This window comes from Lygodium microphyllum, chromosome 9 (assembly GCF_053477565.2).
Source record: "Lygodium microphyllum isolate KBCC chromosome 9, Lygodium_microphyllum_v1.1.10, whole genome shotgun sequence".
Lineage (NCBI taxonomy): Eukaryota > Viridiplantae > Streptophyta > Polypodiopsida > Schizaeales > Lygodiaceae > Lygodium > Lygodium microphyllum.
This window is the reverse complement of record NC_141143.1, coordinates 50,250,793-50,265,468: the sequence shown is the minus strand read 5'-3', so window position 1 is coordinate 50,265,468 and position 14,676 is coordinate 50,250,793. Positions and strand designations below refer to the sequence as shown.

At 42.5% G+C, this 14,676-nt stretch overlaps 1 protein-coding gene across 2 annotated transcripts in view; it reads right to left on the bottom strand.

Moving 5' to 3' along the window:
• Nucleotides 1-14,252, bottom strand: part of LOC148031021 (SWI/SNF complex subunit SWI3D-like) — a 53,295-nt gene extending 39,043 nt beyond the window's left edge. For both annotated transcript variants that reach the window (XR_015691837.1, XM_087684551.1), the window contains exons 1-2: nt 13,596-14,252; nt 12,700-13,238 (exon numbers count right to left, since the gene is read on the bottom strand). Coding sequence is in view for 1 of the 2 variants with exons in the window: in XM_087684551.1 (XP_087540677.1) it covers nt 12,700-13,238; nt 13,596-14,043 (987 nt within the window). In the remaining variant the exon portion in view is untranslated. The remainder of the gene's footprint in view (nt 1-12,699; nt 13,239-13,595) is intronic.
• Between the last annotated feature and the right edge of the window lie 424 nt (nt 14,253-14,676).

Below are 14,676 nucleotides of genomic sequence, written 5' to 3'. Positions count from 1 at the left end.
TCTAAAAACTCATGGATCCGGATCTTCAAATCGTCTGATGATGAAGGAAGTACCACCAATTGTGCCAAAGATATTGAAAGACTCCAAGAGGTGGCCTCTGGAACTTGAGCAATCGCAAGTGGGAAAAGGATAGGCTCATGTTGAGCCAAGGGGGCCTGGCAGTCATCGTCTCTCAAGGAAGTGGACCACAAAGCCGTAGTAATGGAAGGTATTAAACAACCACTCTCTCGAAGGAGCCGACTCCCGAGGGAACAGTATCCAACAATCACTCTCTCTCAAGGGAGCGGACTAGAAAACCACAAGTTGTCAAGGTAGCATTCCTGAAACCCTAGAAGAAGTAGAAGCAACCTCTATAGTGCCTTGCGGTGGTCGCAAGGAGTTCGAGGTACCAAGTGATCCTCCTTCGGCTCGAAAGGTCTAAATGCGTATTGGATGCATCTTATTGCCTTGAGCATAAAATTTGAAAGCCAATGCAAAACATACTCCATGACTTAGAAGGGGTAGACGCATATACTCTAGTAGTGTAAGGAGCAAAGGTCCATGTCAACAAGCATCAATAGGGGGGTCCGGTGATGCCAGAAGAGGAGCACCCAATGCTCTATCCATTTGCTTGTGGAGAAGTCATAGCACCAGAGTATCAACCTACAAAAAGGAAAGATGGAAGATACCATGTCAAAATAACAAGAATTCTCTAATACCATGTCAAAATATAAGAAAATGCGAAGAGATAGTAGGGTTTGCGAGGAAAAACACAAAGTGTGTACAACAAACATTGAGAGAGAAAAGAAACTCAAAAACATAAGAGAACAAGATGATGAAGCACTCAATAACGCTTTGTGAAGAAAAGCTGATACAATGGAGTCGAAGCTTAGAAGGGGACTACACTATCCTATCTGAATCAAGGACGACACCTATAGGGAATCTGCATAGTGAAGGGAGCAATACGTAGTCTGCTGAGCAGTGGGATATCGAAGATGTACGTCGATGGTGAAGGGCACTTGCGAAGGGAAAGGGACGCATTCCTCTGATGCCATCTAAGATAAAAAAGGAGATCACCATCTGTTCAAGGAGCGAATCTCAGTTCTCTGACACCAAGAGATGGATCAAGCCACAAAACAACAAATGAAAGATGATGCCAAAAGCCTGAAAGTCGTAAACAAAAGGTGGAGGAGCCTTCTAACTGCAAAACAGAAGTAGCAAGGGCTATAAACTTGACACCAAGTGCCACAAGGTTGATACCAAGGTGAAGAATGTTGATGCCAAGGAGAGGATGATGACACCAAGAAAGGGAAAGCCCTCCAGATTGCCAAACGCAGAAAAAAGATGATACGTATCAAGAAATACCCTAACATAGAAACACAACTAACACCATGCGACAAAGCACAGACTGATAAAACAACACAGTTAGGTTTAGGGTAACTCAAAGACATTAAACACAGAGAATGATGAAGTGATATGACTACTGAATATACAATGCTCATCCAGCAAACACACTATGCAATGAATGAATACTAAACCTCAAACTCCTATATCTCAAGGATCAAGGCAAGGGTAATGAGCTGGAGAGTGTCATACTCCGAATGGATCTTGAATCACAGCAAGGCAAGCTCCAAGTGTCGAACAACAATAAACGCAACATGTGTGTGGCTAGACCTAATGCACATGGTAGTCTAGAGAGAGTGTATTGTAAACGCAAGCTAAGGAGAGAATCTACAAACGCAAACTGAAATGATGATGGGATCAATTGGAGGAGAGAGAAAACTGTAAAATGCAGTAGGGAGGAGAGAGTAAATAGCAACAACAACTAAGAGGAGAGAGAAAACTAGCAAGGTGGCAACTAGGGCCTGCAAACGCAGTACTATGCTGATGTGGCAAGCTGTATGACAATTGGATGGGTGGACAACAGCAATCGCTTGGCTGAAAACAATAGCAATATGATGATGGAGGGCTGGAAACAGTAGCAAAATGATGATGAGGGGCTGGAAACAAGCACCAGATGAGTGAAGACTGCAATGGACAGCTTAGACTGCGATGTCCTCCATGAACGAGGTGTGGGTAGCAAGCTGAAAACACCTGAAACTTGCAAAAACGAGATTAAGACTAAATGGAGTGCACCATGCCTATTTATAAAAACTTAGAGCCCTTCGAAGTGGGTTTCTGCTTATGGGACATGGACACTCTCTAGCAACGCATTTCTTTTAAATAAACAAGGTTTTTTTCTTAATTAAGCATGTTTTGGGATTGTTTAAGTGAAGCTAATGTATTTTTAGCTCAACACCCTTTCTCAGGCCCAACAACGATTCCACGAGAAGTAGGCCAACCAAGCTCTTTTTTTTCCCCTTTTCTTTTACCCCAATGCATTCCACCCTAAAGCAGCTAGAGTATCGAACAAAGGGTGCGCGTCGGCTACCTAGCGGGCTACTAAGACTACAAAGGCAATGTTTATCTTACCAAAGGAACCCAAGTGATCACCCCAGACAGACCAGGGCATTGGACAAAGGGTGCACAATAGCCCAATGGCCAAGTCTTGCAAAGGCAGATGGAATCAACTATGGACTCTTTTTTTTAGGGCTTTCTAGTTTTGATAGATTTAACATTAAGTGAGGGTTTCAAATCAATTTTCATCATATTTGAGTATCTATGCCTCAAACGTGAGAGTAATAAGGGATGGTCAGACCTAGGACGTTCACAAAACAAGCACACTAACCCTACCATTATTGGGTATCAAAGAATAAGGAAAAGGCTAAGGTGTGGATGACACAAATATAGTAAAGATGTAAAGCAAGAAAGACAAGCAAAGCTAGGGAGAACTGCCTTAGAGACTGACATGTACAATGCCACGAATATGGTGAAGCCAAAGTAGACAACTCCAAAAGACCGAAAATGAATAAATGCGCGTTTACATAACAAAATACCAATGCATGGAAAAATGAAAGGGAGATACAAGATATCATGCTCACGCAAAATGCAATGCAATAATGCCACTTGGACAGTGCCCTCATAGGGGAATTGTTCACTTACCCAAGTGTCCTTTTACAATCATGTTATCCTGACAATATGGATGAAGTTATAAATGTCCGTAAGTACAATACAAATGAATGAATGAATGAATGAATGTCCAAAAACTGTAAGCATCATCACTCTCACTATCAAGAGAAGTAGTCACCCCCTCTCAAACTTGAAGGAAAAGCAAGAGGAAAGCACCCTCTCCCCGTCAATTTGAAGAAGTAAAAGAGGGTATACCCAAGCTGATCCTGGGTAGAAGGTACTAAAGAACCAACTAGTTGACCTCTTTGCTCAAAATATCTATAAAATTATCTAATGAAGGCACAAACTCTAGGTGAATAGTCTCTAGCTTAACCTACTCTCTGGAAAAGTGAAAGTAGACTCCCACATGCTGCGTCCATGGCATGATTATCAAATTTCCCACAAGGAGAATGGCACTTTGGTTGTCGCAGTAGACAACGATAAGAGAGTCGCAAGGGAAGTAAAGTGTTGCCAATAATGGTGGTGCCATCAGAGACCCTATACTCGGCATCGGCCATGGAAGCCGTCATTGTCTATTGCTTATGGCTGGACCAAGAAATGAGAGTCATACCCGAGGTAAAGAGGTAGCCGCCATGGGAACGCCAAGTGTCAAGATCTTATGCCCAATAAAAATTGGTATATCCCTGCAAGAATAAGTACATTATAAACAACGCAACACACGAAGACATGCAATCCAATGTGACATCCTAGGTGCTCTAAAATACTGACTGAGAATGCTGACTAAGTAAGCTAAGTTTGGCCTAGGATTAATTAACCAAAGAAGTTTCCCTACAACACACCTATAAGTATGCACATCAAAGGGCTGACCTAGGATATCCTTCGACAAGTGGATAGTAGAATCAAGAGGCATGGCTATTAGTTGTGTCTAATCCGTAGTGAACTATTCTATAAGCTGAAATGTGTACTTCTACTGTGATACAAAAATACAATCCCCAAATCAAACTACCTCCATCACCAAGAAGTAAGACAACAAACTAGATTCAACATATAAGCTTAGGTCATAAGGGGTACAATGGTATTCGTGAGTCTGTAAGAACTGTATCCTATGGAACCAAGACCGCGATGCTTACTTTAGCCAATAAAAAGCTTTCTGCAAGCGGAATACATTATCCCTCGGTTCGCAAACGAAAATCTTGGTGGCTACTCCACATAGACTTCCTCCTCAAGATAACCATTTAGGAAGGCACTCTTAACATCCATCTGATGTATCAAAACCAACCGTGGTGAGCGGCTAATGCAAGTAATAACCAAAAAGATGTCAACCACACAGTAGATGCGAAGGTCTCTTCATAATCAATACCATACTTCTGTTGAAACCCTTGCACAACAAGGGGGGCCTTGTACTTGTCTAAAGACCCATCAGCCTTTAGAAAAATCCACTTCGTCCCAATGAGTTTATTATGGCTCAAACGATTCACCAGTATCCAAGTCTCATTTCAGTCAATACTCTCTAGCTTCTTTTCCATGGCCTCTCGCCATTAGGGTACTGAAGAGCCATCTGCCATGTATCCGGCCCAAAATGCGCTATGTAATCAGCTATAAACAGTAGTGCAAATGATGCCTAAGGTGCAAGCCAAGCAGATCTTCTAGGTTCCTCCAGAGTGAAATCCAGTGGTAAGATCCCTAAATCCCACATGAACTGCTGGTATTAGCAAGGTAACAGGACTCGCGGAGGGGGGCTGGTAGACGAAGAATCCATAGGTAGGTCGGAAGCACCAAGCTTGGTAGGCACGATCTCCAATGATGTGGAAAGAAAAAATGAATCAAAATCCGGTGCAAAGAACTGCACAATATCCCTCTCCTCAAAGATGACATTCCTTCTAACGATCACCTTATTTGTGCGAAGATCGAATAAACAGTAGGCTTTTGCTTCAAAGGAGTATCCGACAAAGTTAAGGAGATCAACTCGCGGAGTGAGCTTTCCTATTTTATCATCAAGCGCATGTGTGTATACGCGACACCCAAAGACTCTGAAGTGAAATATGACACGTTGAGAGCAGAAGAATGTCTCGTACGGGATCTTCTACGAAAGAGCCGCAATTAGGCACCGGTTGAGAATGTACACCATAGTGTTAGTTACCTCAATCCAAAGGCACTTAAGCAGCTATGTTACGAATAGCATAGAGCATGTCATTTCCATGATTGTCTAGTTTCTACACTGTATGACTAGATTCTGAGAGGGGAAGTTAGTAGAGGTAAGCTAGTGAGAGATGCCATGTTGCTATAGAACCTCGAAAAACTCGTGGAAGATGAACTCACCACCGCTATCACTCCTCATACAACCAACACAACAGCCTATCTAATTATAAACCAACAACACCCAAGAACAGAAATATGTGAAAGCACCGGACTTATGCTAGAGGAAGTACACCCACATGTATCTCGAATGATCATCCACTATCAAAAAGAAGTACAACATGCTATTTAAGGTGGAAGTGAATGTTAACCCACAAAAATCAACATTAATTAATCTAAGAGGCACCTCAGCTTCATGTGTAGATTGTTGAGAGAATGAGGTACGGTGTTGCTTCTTGAGCTGGCATACTTTATAGAGATCTCAAGCTAGCTTCAAGTAAGGAAGGCCCTTAACCATCTCACGCCAAAACAACTCATAAATGAGTCATAGCCAAGATATTCTATGAGGAAATACCAAAGACGCTCATTGTTCCTAGGCTCCCGAGATGTGGCTAATGCTTGGAAGCTATGGAATACGAAGCTCTCGGTTGTCCGCTCAGTAAGAAAATGGGTCATGTGGTATAGGTCATTAGGCTGTGCCTCACCGCAAGTAATCACTAAACCAGTCTGAGAATCAAGGACCTTGACTGTGTTCGCTATAAAAAAAAAACTACTTGCCCCAACCTACAAAGTTGCTAAACCAATAACAAGTTCGCCCCAAGCTGATGTCCAGTGAAGCCACATCCGGACCCTTGTTAGTGGCAAAACTAACACAACCTTGAGCCTGGACCTTGACCGAGGGGTTATTTCCTACGTGAATCCGCTTGATTGTAGCGGCTCAAGTATGAAAGATATCCTCTATAGGAATCATGTGATGTGTAGCTCCACTATCCATAATCTAAACACGTATTGATGTGCTCGACTATGATAGGTGGGTCTCTGCAGTAGTCTTGTCGAGAGGCAACTCACATGTGGACAAGACTTGCATCAAATATCTCTACAGAGAATATGTGGGCCTCTGCTGACCAATCACACAAGCCCTCAGGAGTTGAGAACATTGTCGACTAAGATGGCTAACCAATGATAGTGTAAGTCTAACTTTTCCACTGCCCCTTGCCATCACCCTACCTCCCTTAATGGGGGTTGCCTAACTGAGGATCTGTAACTTGGATATTGGTGCTATGTCCCTTGCCTTTGATCAACACTCACCATCAAAATGGCCAACCTTTTAACAATGTTGGCAATACCTATTCTTCTTAGGTACATTCTACCACTCAAGTTTGAGTTGAGACTAGGAGTTTTCTTTTGCTTCCCCTGCTTGATTTTGATTTTGATTTGGATTTTAAGCTTGATTTTGTATATCCTTCCCTTGCTACCCCTTCTCAGAATGAGCGACAAGAGTCCTCTCCTCTCTAAGGGATTATTCATATGAAATTGATAGAACAGTCGTGCATAACGCTATAGCTAACACTCAAATTCATAAAATGTGGATAAATTGAACAGACAAACCACTTGCTGCACAAAATTGAAGTATTTATGTGGCAACTTGTTAAGAAACAATGTGACCTGAGTGTCAGAGGACGTAGGAGTCCCTGTATTCCATAAAGTATCGGTGGAGGTGGAGAGACGGGACACGTAAGCCCTGTCCAAATGTCGATTGAAACACAACATAATGACTAGAGGGTCCATTAGGTAATGCCAAGGAGGCAAACTATAGTACCAACTGATAAACACTTGAGAGAGACTAAGGGGAATACCCAAGTTACAATGATCCCGAAAGTGTGTGAGAAAAAGATGGAACACTATAGAACCCCCCGGTGGTGAATGAAAACAAATGTGATCCTATGTGATCCTACATGAGATGCAACATGGGACGCACTTAATGGAGGCTCAAAGGATGTGACAGTGGAATAAGAGTATGGGATGGAAGGGAGATTAAATGGATTTGTGATAGGTATAGTCTGTAGATGTGGGAAATTATATGGATTCGTTTTGTCCATTAAATGCATTAAATTCAAATGATGATAATAAAGATGCACCTACTTCATTTTAACCTTTGAAAACAAAATTGTTTAAAGGAAAAGAACGGGAAGGAGTACTCACTGTTTCTTGTTTCAATTGCTTACCTGGTCTTGAGTTCATAAAGAAATATATATCTTCATCATTACTCATAAACCAGAAATTGTTTTGTATATGTTTTGCACACGTCCATCATGAAGATCATCCATATCAATAGAAGAAGGAAAATCATCATTAACAGAATCTAAAATGATAAGACATACTGGCATCGGAGAGAATAAGTAAAAAGGCAATGGAGTATATTCAACGCTTCACTTGCGGATGGCCAATCCTAAGTGGAGATTCCGCCCTTCCTACATGGTCAGTAGATCGGTGCATCAAATCTAAAGAGTGAAATTCAAACTTACCTTCTATCTGCTACTAGGCTCTATGCATCAAAATGAGATCGTACTCAACTGCAATGATCTCGTAAGATCGTGGAACTCCATGGTAGTCCAATGTCTGTCCGGCAATGTCGAGGGCTTGTGAAGCAAGCCGTAAGGCCCAATCCAACTCGTTTCTCGATGGATTTAGCTCCGATGTGAGAAGTGGTATGGAAGTAGTGTTCGAAGTCATTTGCCCTTCTGTTGTTCCTGCTTCTTGTGTAGAGCTTTCAAATCAAGGCCTAGATTTCTCTCACAGAACTCGGCTTTGATACCATGTGAAGAAATTCCCTAACGCAGAAACACAAATAACACCATATGACAAAGCACAAACTGATAGAATAACACAGTTAGGGTTAGGATAACTCAGAGACATTGAACATAGAGAATGAATGAAGTGATATGACTACTGAATATACAATGCTCATGCAACAAACACATTATGAAGTGAATGAATATTAAACCTTGAACTCTTATATCTCAAGGATCAAGGCAAGGGTAATTAGCTATAGTGTATCGTACTCCGAATGGATCCTAAATTGCAACAAAGCAGCCTCTAAGTGTCAAACAATAAACATAGCATAATAGCATATGTGGCTCGACCTAATGCAGATGGCAATCTAAAAAGAGTGTGCTATAGACACAAGCAGAGGAGAGAGAATCTACAAATACAGACTAATATGATGATGTCAACAGCTAAAGGAGAGAAAATTGCAAAATGCAATAGTGAGGAGAGAGAAAACAGCAACAACTAAAAAGAGAGTGAAAACTGATAGAGCGATAGCTGGGGCTTGCAAATGCAGCAATATGCTGATGTGGCAGGCTGTAAAATAACTAGATGGACGGACAGCAGCAGTCATCCGGCTAGTAACAACAACAAAATGATGATGGAGGGCTGGAAACAGATGTCAAATGAGAGAAGATTGCAATGGACAGCTTGGACTACAATGTCCTCCGCAAATGGCGTGTGGGTAGCAAGTTGAAAACACTTGAAACCTGCAAAAACGAGATTAAGACTAAATGGAGGGCAACATACCTATTTATAGAAAGTTTAGGCTCTCCAAAGTGGGTTTGTGTTTATGGGACACACAAACACTCTCTAGGAATGCATTTCTTTTAAATAAACAAGGTTTCTTCCTTAATTAAGCATGTTTTGGGGCTGTTTAAGTAAAGCTAATGCATTTTTAGCTCAACACCACCTAGTAGGAGAAAGCCAATGCCAAGCTATGAATGCTGACAGCAAGGCAGTACATGTGGACATCAAGGCAGTTGATGTTGGCTGCACTAACGCCAAGCAGAAGGAGATGATGCCAAAAAGAGAGAAAGCCTCCAAACTGAAAAACGCAGGTGAAGGTGGAGCTTGAAGAAGAAGGGTGCTAACACCAAGTAAAGGGATAGTGATGCCATGTGAAAGATGCTCCAAACGCAAAGAGTGATGGCACCTAAATCTAAGGAAGAAGATGGTGATGGAGAATAGCCACAAACCACAAACCACAAAGTCCTCCTGAAGGGTTGTGAAGGCAGTGGAAGGGCCGGCGAGAGGAAAAGTGACTGGGAGATAGAATGAACTGAGTGAGGAGTGGCTATATACAGGCATCAATCTATCTAGGGTGGCGCCCCACTGATCACTCTAGGATGGCACCCCAGAATATGGGCACCCAACCCCTTTTGGGGCTGTCCTTGATGAAACCCTAACTGAAGCGACTAGACTGAAAGAGTCATTTCTCAACACATCCCACAAATCCTCTATCTTGTTGATGTGATCCTTCATGAAAGAAGAATCATCAAACTAAAAGCATGAAGAGTTCATTTTCTATGGTGTTGCAATAGACAAAGGTCTTTTGTTGATAAAGAGAAAAAAGTTTCATCCATACGTCCACTACAATCCAAGATCTGCGCACATGCACAAGGACAGAATCCTATAAACTCGTGAAGAGAAAGGATTGAACTTGAGGGCTAAGCCAATCCCATAGGGTTGCTTAGTCCACGATAGAACCAAGGCAAGGATCCTCCACTAGACGCAAATTAGGGATGGTAATAAACGTCCACAAGTCAAAGACATCAAGAATACACTCCACTTTTCATAACCAAAGGGAGTAGTTTGTATCATCAAGATGATCTTTTTTGGGCATAGAAATAAGAACGTACACATGTACAGAGGATGACATCACAACTACGCAAGAACCAGAAGAATGGGCCCTATGTGCATAGTCACAAGTAATGCAAGGAACAGACCCTTGGGATATCAGGATGCCATCTTCGTGATGACTCTATATCAGAACATGTCACTTGTAAAAGTGACATCATTTTTACAAGTGTCACAAGGTGATGACAGCAAGATGTGTCATGGATGGCAGCCTGTGACATCTCTTTTATAGGTGTCACAAGGTGATAGGGACGAGACGTGTCACGGATGGCTCAACCTATTTGTGATGGGAATGTAATGGCAGTTTGTGACAAGGTTGTCCAAAGTCTATATCTTGCTCCATGGCCAATTGACAAGGCCTATCCGACATGTCCAACCTACAACATAGCCAACTACCGATGCAACTATTAAGATGTTATGTGAAAAGGGTATCCTATTGATTAACAATGCAAATGCTTGTCTACAACCAATCCAACTTCTCGCCTGTCAACCAATCCCCACAACTATCTACAACCACCAAACATCAATTTATAGCTAGCCCCACAACTTCTCACCTATCTACTAACTAACATGGAGTACTCTCACCATTGCCAACCCCATCTTCATCATGTGGGATTTTGAATTTCAAAGTTAAGGTACAAAAGCTTAGTCCCCTACCCCCGTCTCTTATTTTCAGCCACACCCAACACATCCCCGCCCATCACTTGTGACTATACCTATATGAAACATGGAGGGAAGTAAGAGGGGGAGAAGGCTACTTTCATCTTCGATACCTATCGGAGTGAGGTGGCTCTGATCTTCTATCTTCATGTCACTCGTTGCAATGATCTAACATTGAGAACACCTATCTTAAAAAGAATAGATAGTCCTTGTCTGAGTCATCGAAAACATTGAGCCAGTGATACTCCATAACTCTAAGAGACTAGCGGACACAAAAAACTGCAGCATTTTGATGTTGTGCTGCCCAAATGGAGGAAAAATCAGCTACACCCTGCACAAGGAAGTTATAGATGCCTTGCACACTTTGTAGAGGCACAAACAAGGCAGAAAATATACGTTCCTTTGCAACAAATCTGCTCCAATTAGCAAGCTGAGCATGGTCTCTTCTTTGTAGCACCTCACAGTCCTCACTTTGGCGATCATGCTGTGTGAGAGTGCACAACGGAAGAGAAGCACCAACACAAAGAGAGAAAGGAAGAGAAAGACTGAAAGAAAAGAAGAGAATGGAAGGAAAGAAGTCTGCACTGAACTTTGAATGGAAGCTGAATACAAGAGTAAATTGATCAATCCCTACACACAACCCAAGGCATCACTGAGGGTACAAGATCAAGTTGACGACAAATGGTAGCAGCAAAGATGGAAGAGAGTCTAAGAAGTCAAAGTGTGCTGAAGTAATCTGCAGAAGAATGATTGTGAATCATGGCAGCCACCAGTTGCCTTGCTATAAATAGCAGAAAAGGCTGAAAATTGGCCCACCTGATCAAGGATGATGCAAAAATGCTGGCCGACCGCAATAAAATAATGTCGGCAGCCAATAAAATGCCGATCGCAGCCTGCAAAAGCTGACCGCCACACTTGACAAGTGTAAGCAGGTCCTCTAGCCAATGAAAAAGAAATGCAAAGGCTGGAAAACTCTCCTCTACTAGCGTGAACACACCCAAAACTCACTAGAAAAGAAATGCACACAAAAGAATCGGCTAAAACTGTCAAAGCTTCCATGTCTTTGTCAAACTCTGACAAAGCTCACAACCACGATGTGACGAATTGACAAAATATAGGCTAACATCCCATATCACCAACCCACACCGTCCTAGTGCACAAATGCAATGGCTGTTGGGCATTAAGTCCAAAAGTTGTAATCACACAATAGTGTGCACAAATGGATTTAGAGTCCTATAAATAGCACTAGGCTTCCCTAAACCTAAAGTCTCCCTGGTGCATTCGCACTAGGTCACTTTATGACCCAAGGCTATGACCAATGTCGATGCCCATCTTGATGTCCAATGATGTATCAATAGGACAACAAATAATGGCAATCACAAACTTTTCCTTAAAGCTCCACCATTGCCAAGTTCTAACACAAGCTCCTTCCACCACTTGCACAAACTTCACCCATTCAGGACCACCGAGGGTGACCATTGAGAAAACCTCTGAGCTCTACATATTTGGACAGCCCCACCCTTTGGTGCCAAGGTCATCCACAAGATTACCTAAGAATCCAAGCTATTATATAGCCTTGCAATATAACATTCTTAAGGCACCTCACCTTAAGAGGTATCATCACAAATGTACCAAGAGCCCTCCATGATAATCCTATGTTAAATCTATGAGCATTGTAGGAGAGCCAAGAGCTCTTGTATACATATATGATTCTACCTTCTCATTGTTTGAGACATACCATGATTAATTATAATCCCCATTTAATCTCATAAGCTCGTTTTGGGCTTTAGTGATCATTAAAATAACTTTTCTTTCTTTCTTATTTCTCCTTTTCTTCTTATGGCATTACGGTGACCATAGCACATACTACCAAACAGCAGCATAATCAACTTTGTTTCAACCCTCAAATCAGCCAACCTAAAATGCACCATGTTTCCTTTTTCCTTTTGTAGGTTGTAGAAGACTCTTCCTTTCAAGAAGGCAAAGTATAATGACCAATAGTTCAATCATGACCTAAAAGAAGATTGGAAATTTTTGCCATCTTAGAAACTTTAGAAATGAGAGCCAAAGTTCGAACAACATAATGATGATTTCTGAAAAATTATGACAGGTAGCGACAAAGATGTATCCCTCTAATGCACAAGCTAGAACAAGAAATCAGAAAATAGATGTTTCAAACAAGATTTACATTTTCAGGTACCACATAAACTATGGTTGAGAAGTGCAAACCTGCTTCTGACAGTGAAAGCGTCTTTTAGAACAGTCTGCTGAACATGAATTACAATGATACTCAACAGCCGGTCCCTGGAAACCACCTTGTGGGTCAGCTATTGATGCTTCTGTTATAGCAGATGTTGGAGTGGCCTTCTCACCAACTGCAGAAGACCTTGCTGTAGAAGATGCACCTGTTGAGTCAAATCGGTACAAGCTCGAGACAAGAGTACCATGAGAGGGATTCATTTCAACCTTTTGCTTTGGCGAACATCCATGTTTGGTATTTCCAAAGGCTCTTGAATTAATAAGGCCCCAGTGATTCAAGAAATCAAATATGCGTTTAGCTGCATCTCTGGAGCCCTCTTTATTTTCTGAAATGGCTGTGGAAGCCTCTGCCCATGTAAGTAGCTTATCTGGACTCTCCCAATACTTCCTCATAATGGTGTTTCGAGACTCCATGTACAGTGCTGGGGTCTTCAGTTTTGACTTTGAATTGAAAAACTCTGGAACACCCTTCTGTTCAATTGGGTGTATTTTATCCCACAAAAACCAACCTAAAGGGAACCAATTTTCATCCATTAGTGAACACAGAATAACAGAACTAGCACAAACTTAAGTGCTCCATAAGTGTTTGCCTGCTGACAGATATGTTACTAGAAGAGATTTATTAAGCGCTTAACAAACATCATTTATGCAGGATTAATTCTGTCTTTAAGCTTGGACCACCAAAAAGAAAAGATAGCCTGTCCTTGCATTCCTTATGCCCAACTACACGTCAGTCTTAGCTCTGCGCTGATATCAAGTACTGTTGTTGCTGGCTGGTCATTGAGGTCTCTTCCAACCATAATATGCCCTTAATTGAACAGGGAAATCATAGGTATCCAACAGCCAGGTAAAGGCAGTCGCTCTACCTGCATGGTTGGGTATTAAATGGCCAGAATTATCCTGTGAGGCCACATCTGCGGCACCATCACAAACAGGATCATCTCCAGGTGAGCCATCCTGCCCAGAGCCATTGGCAGCGGTTGGCATGTCCTTGTCTGCACCCTTAGAACTGCTCTGCTCTGGGTCTCTCTTGTCGTCGTCCATCGGTGCAGGGCCAGAGGGGGGAGGGCCGCTAGTACTGGCTCTCAAATCCGGTGGGGACTTGACACCAGGGTGGGTAGCAGCGGCGGTGGCAGCAGCAGCAGCTGAAGGTCCCTTGAGGGAGGGATCGACGGCGGGTGTAGAATTCTGGCCTGACCGACGTCCGCCGGTGTAGCCATTAGCCGATGCAGAGGAAGACTCGTCGCCTCTGGAAGCCCGTTTACTGGAGGAGGAAGAGTGAGGGGGGGCATGCTTCCGCTTGAGGGAGCCCATGGATCACAGAGGGGCCATATACAGGGGTGGGAAGGTGCGGGGGTAGGGGAGAGGCCGCCTGTGTGAATGTGTTGAGCTGTGTACTGTTGGATCAGGACAGTACAGCTATGGCTTCTCAGGCACAGGGCGCGTGTTTTTGGGTAAAGGAAACCAACGTTGAGCCACTCGCTCTTGTCCTCCTCCATTTTTTCCTCCTCCCCCACCCACATTATTATTTTTCCGAGTCCTCTCATAACTAGTAAAGTGGGCTGATTAAGGCGCATTTCTTTTCTTTCCTTCCTTCCTCAGATAATTCTTTTGTGCTTCTCTAACATCTCTTTTTCAAAAACTCCTTTTGAGTTTTCCCTTCCTCCTCGCATTTTTTGGGTGTCTCCTTCGATGCTCCATCTCGCATATGAAAAAACCCAACACTCAAGTTAATAAAATCTCCAAAGAATAGTAGACACCAAATTCACACGTGTACAAAACATGTCCCCAAATCTTAGCACAAGCGTCATAAATGCCATGAAAAAAAAAAAGTAATGAAAAGGCCTTCTATGGATCAATTTGATGTGTTCCAACATGTGCGACATTCCTACAAATATGCCAATAGGATTGCGGCAATGTGGTTTTTGAGCGTGGGTTGAATTTTTC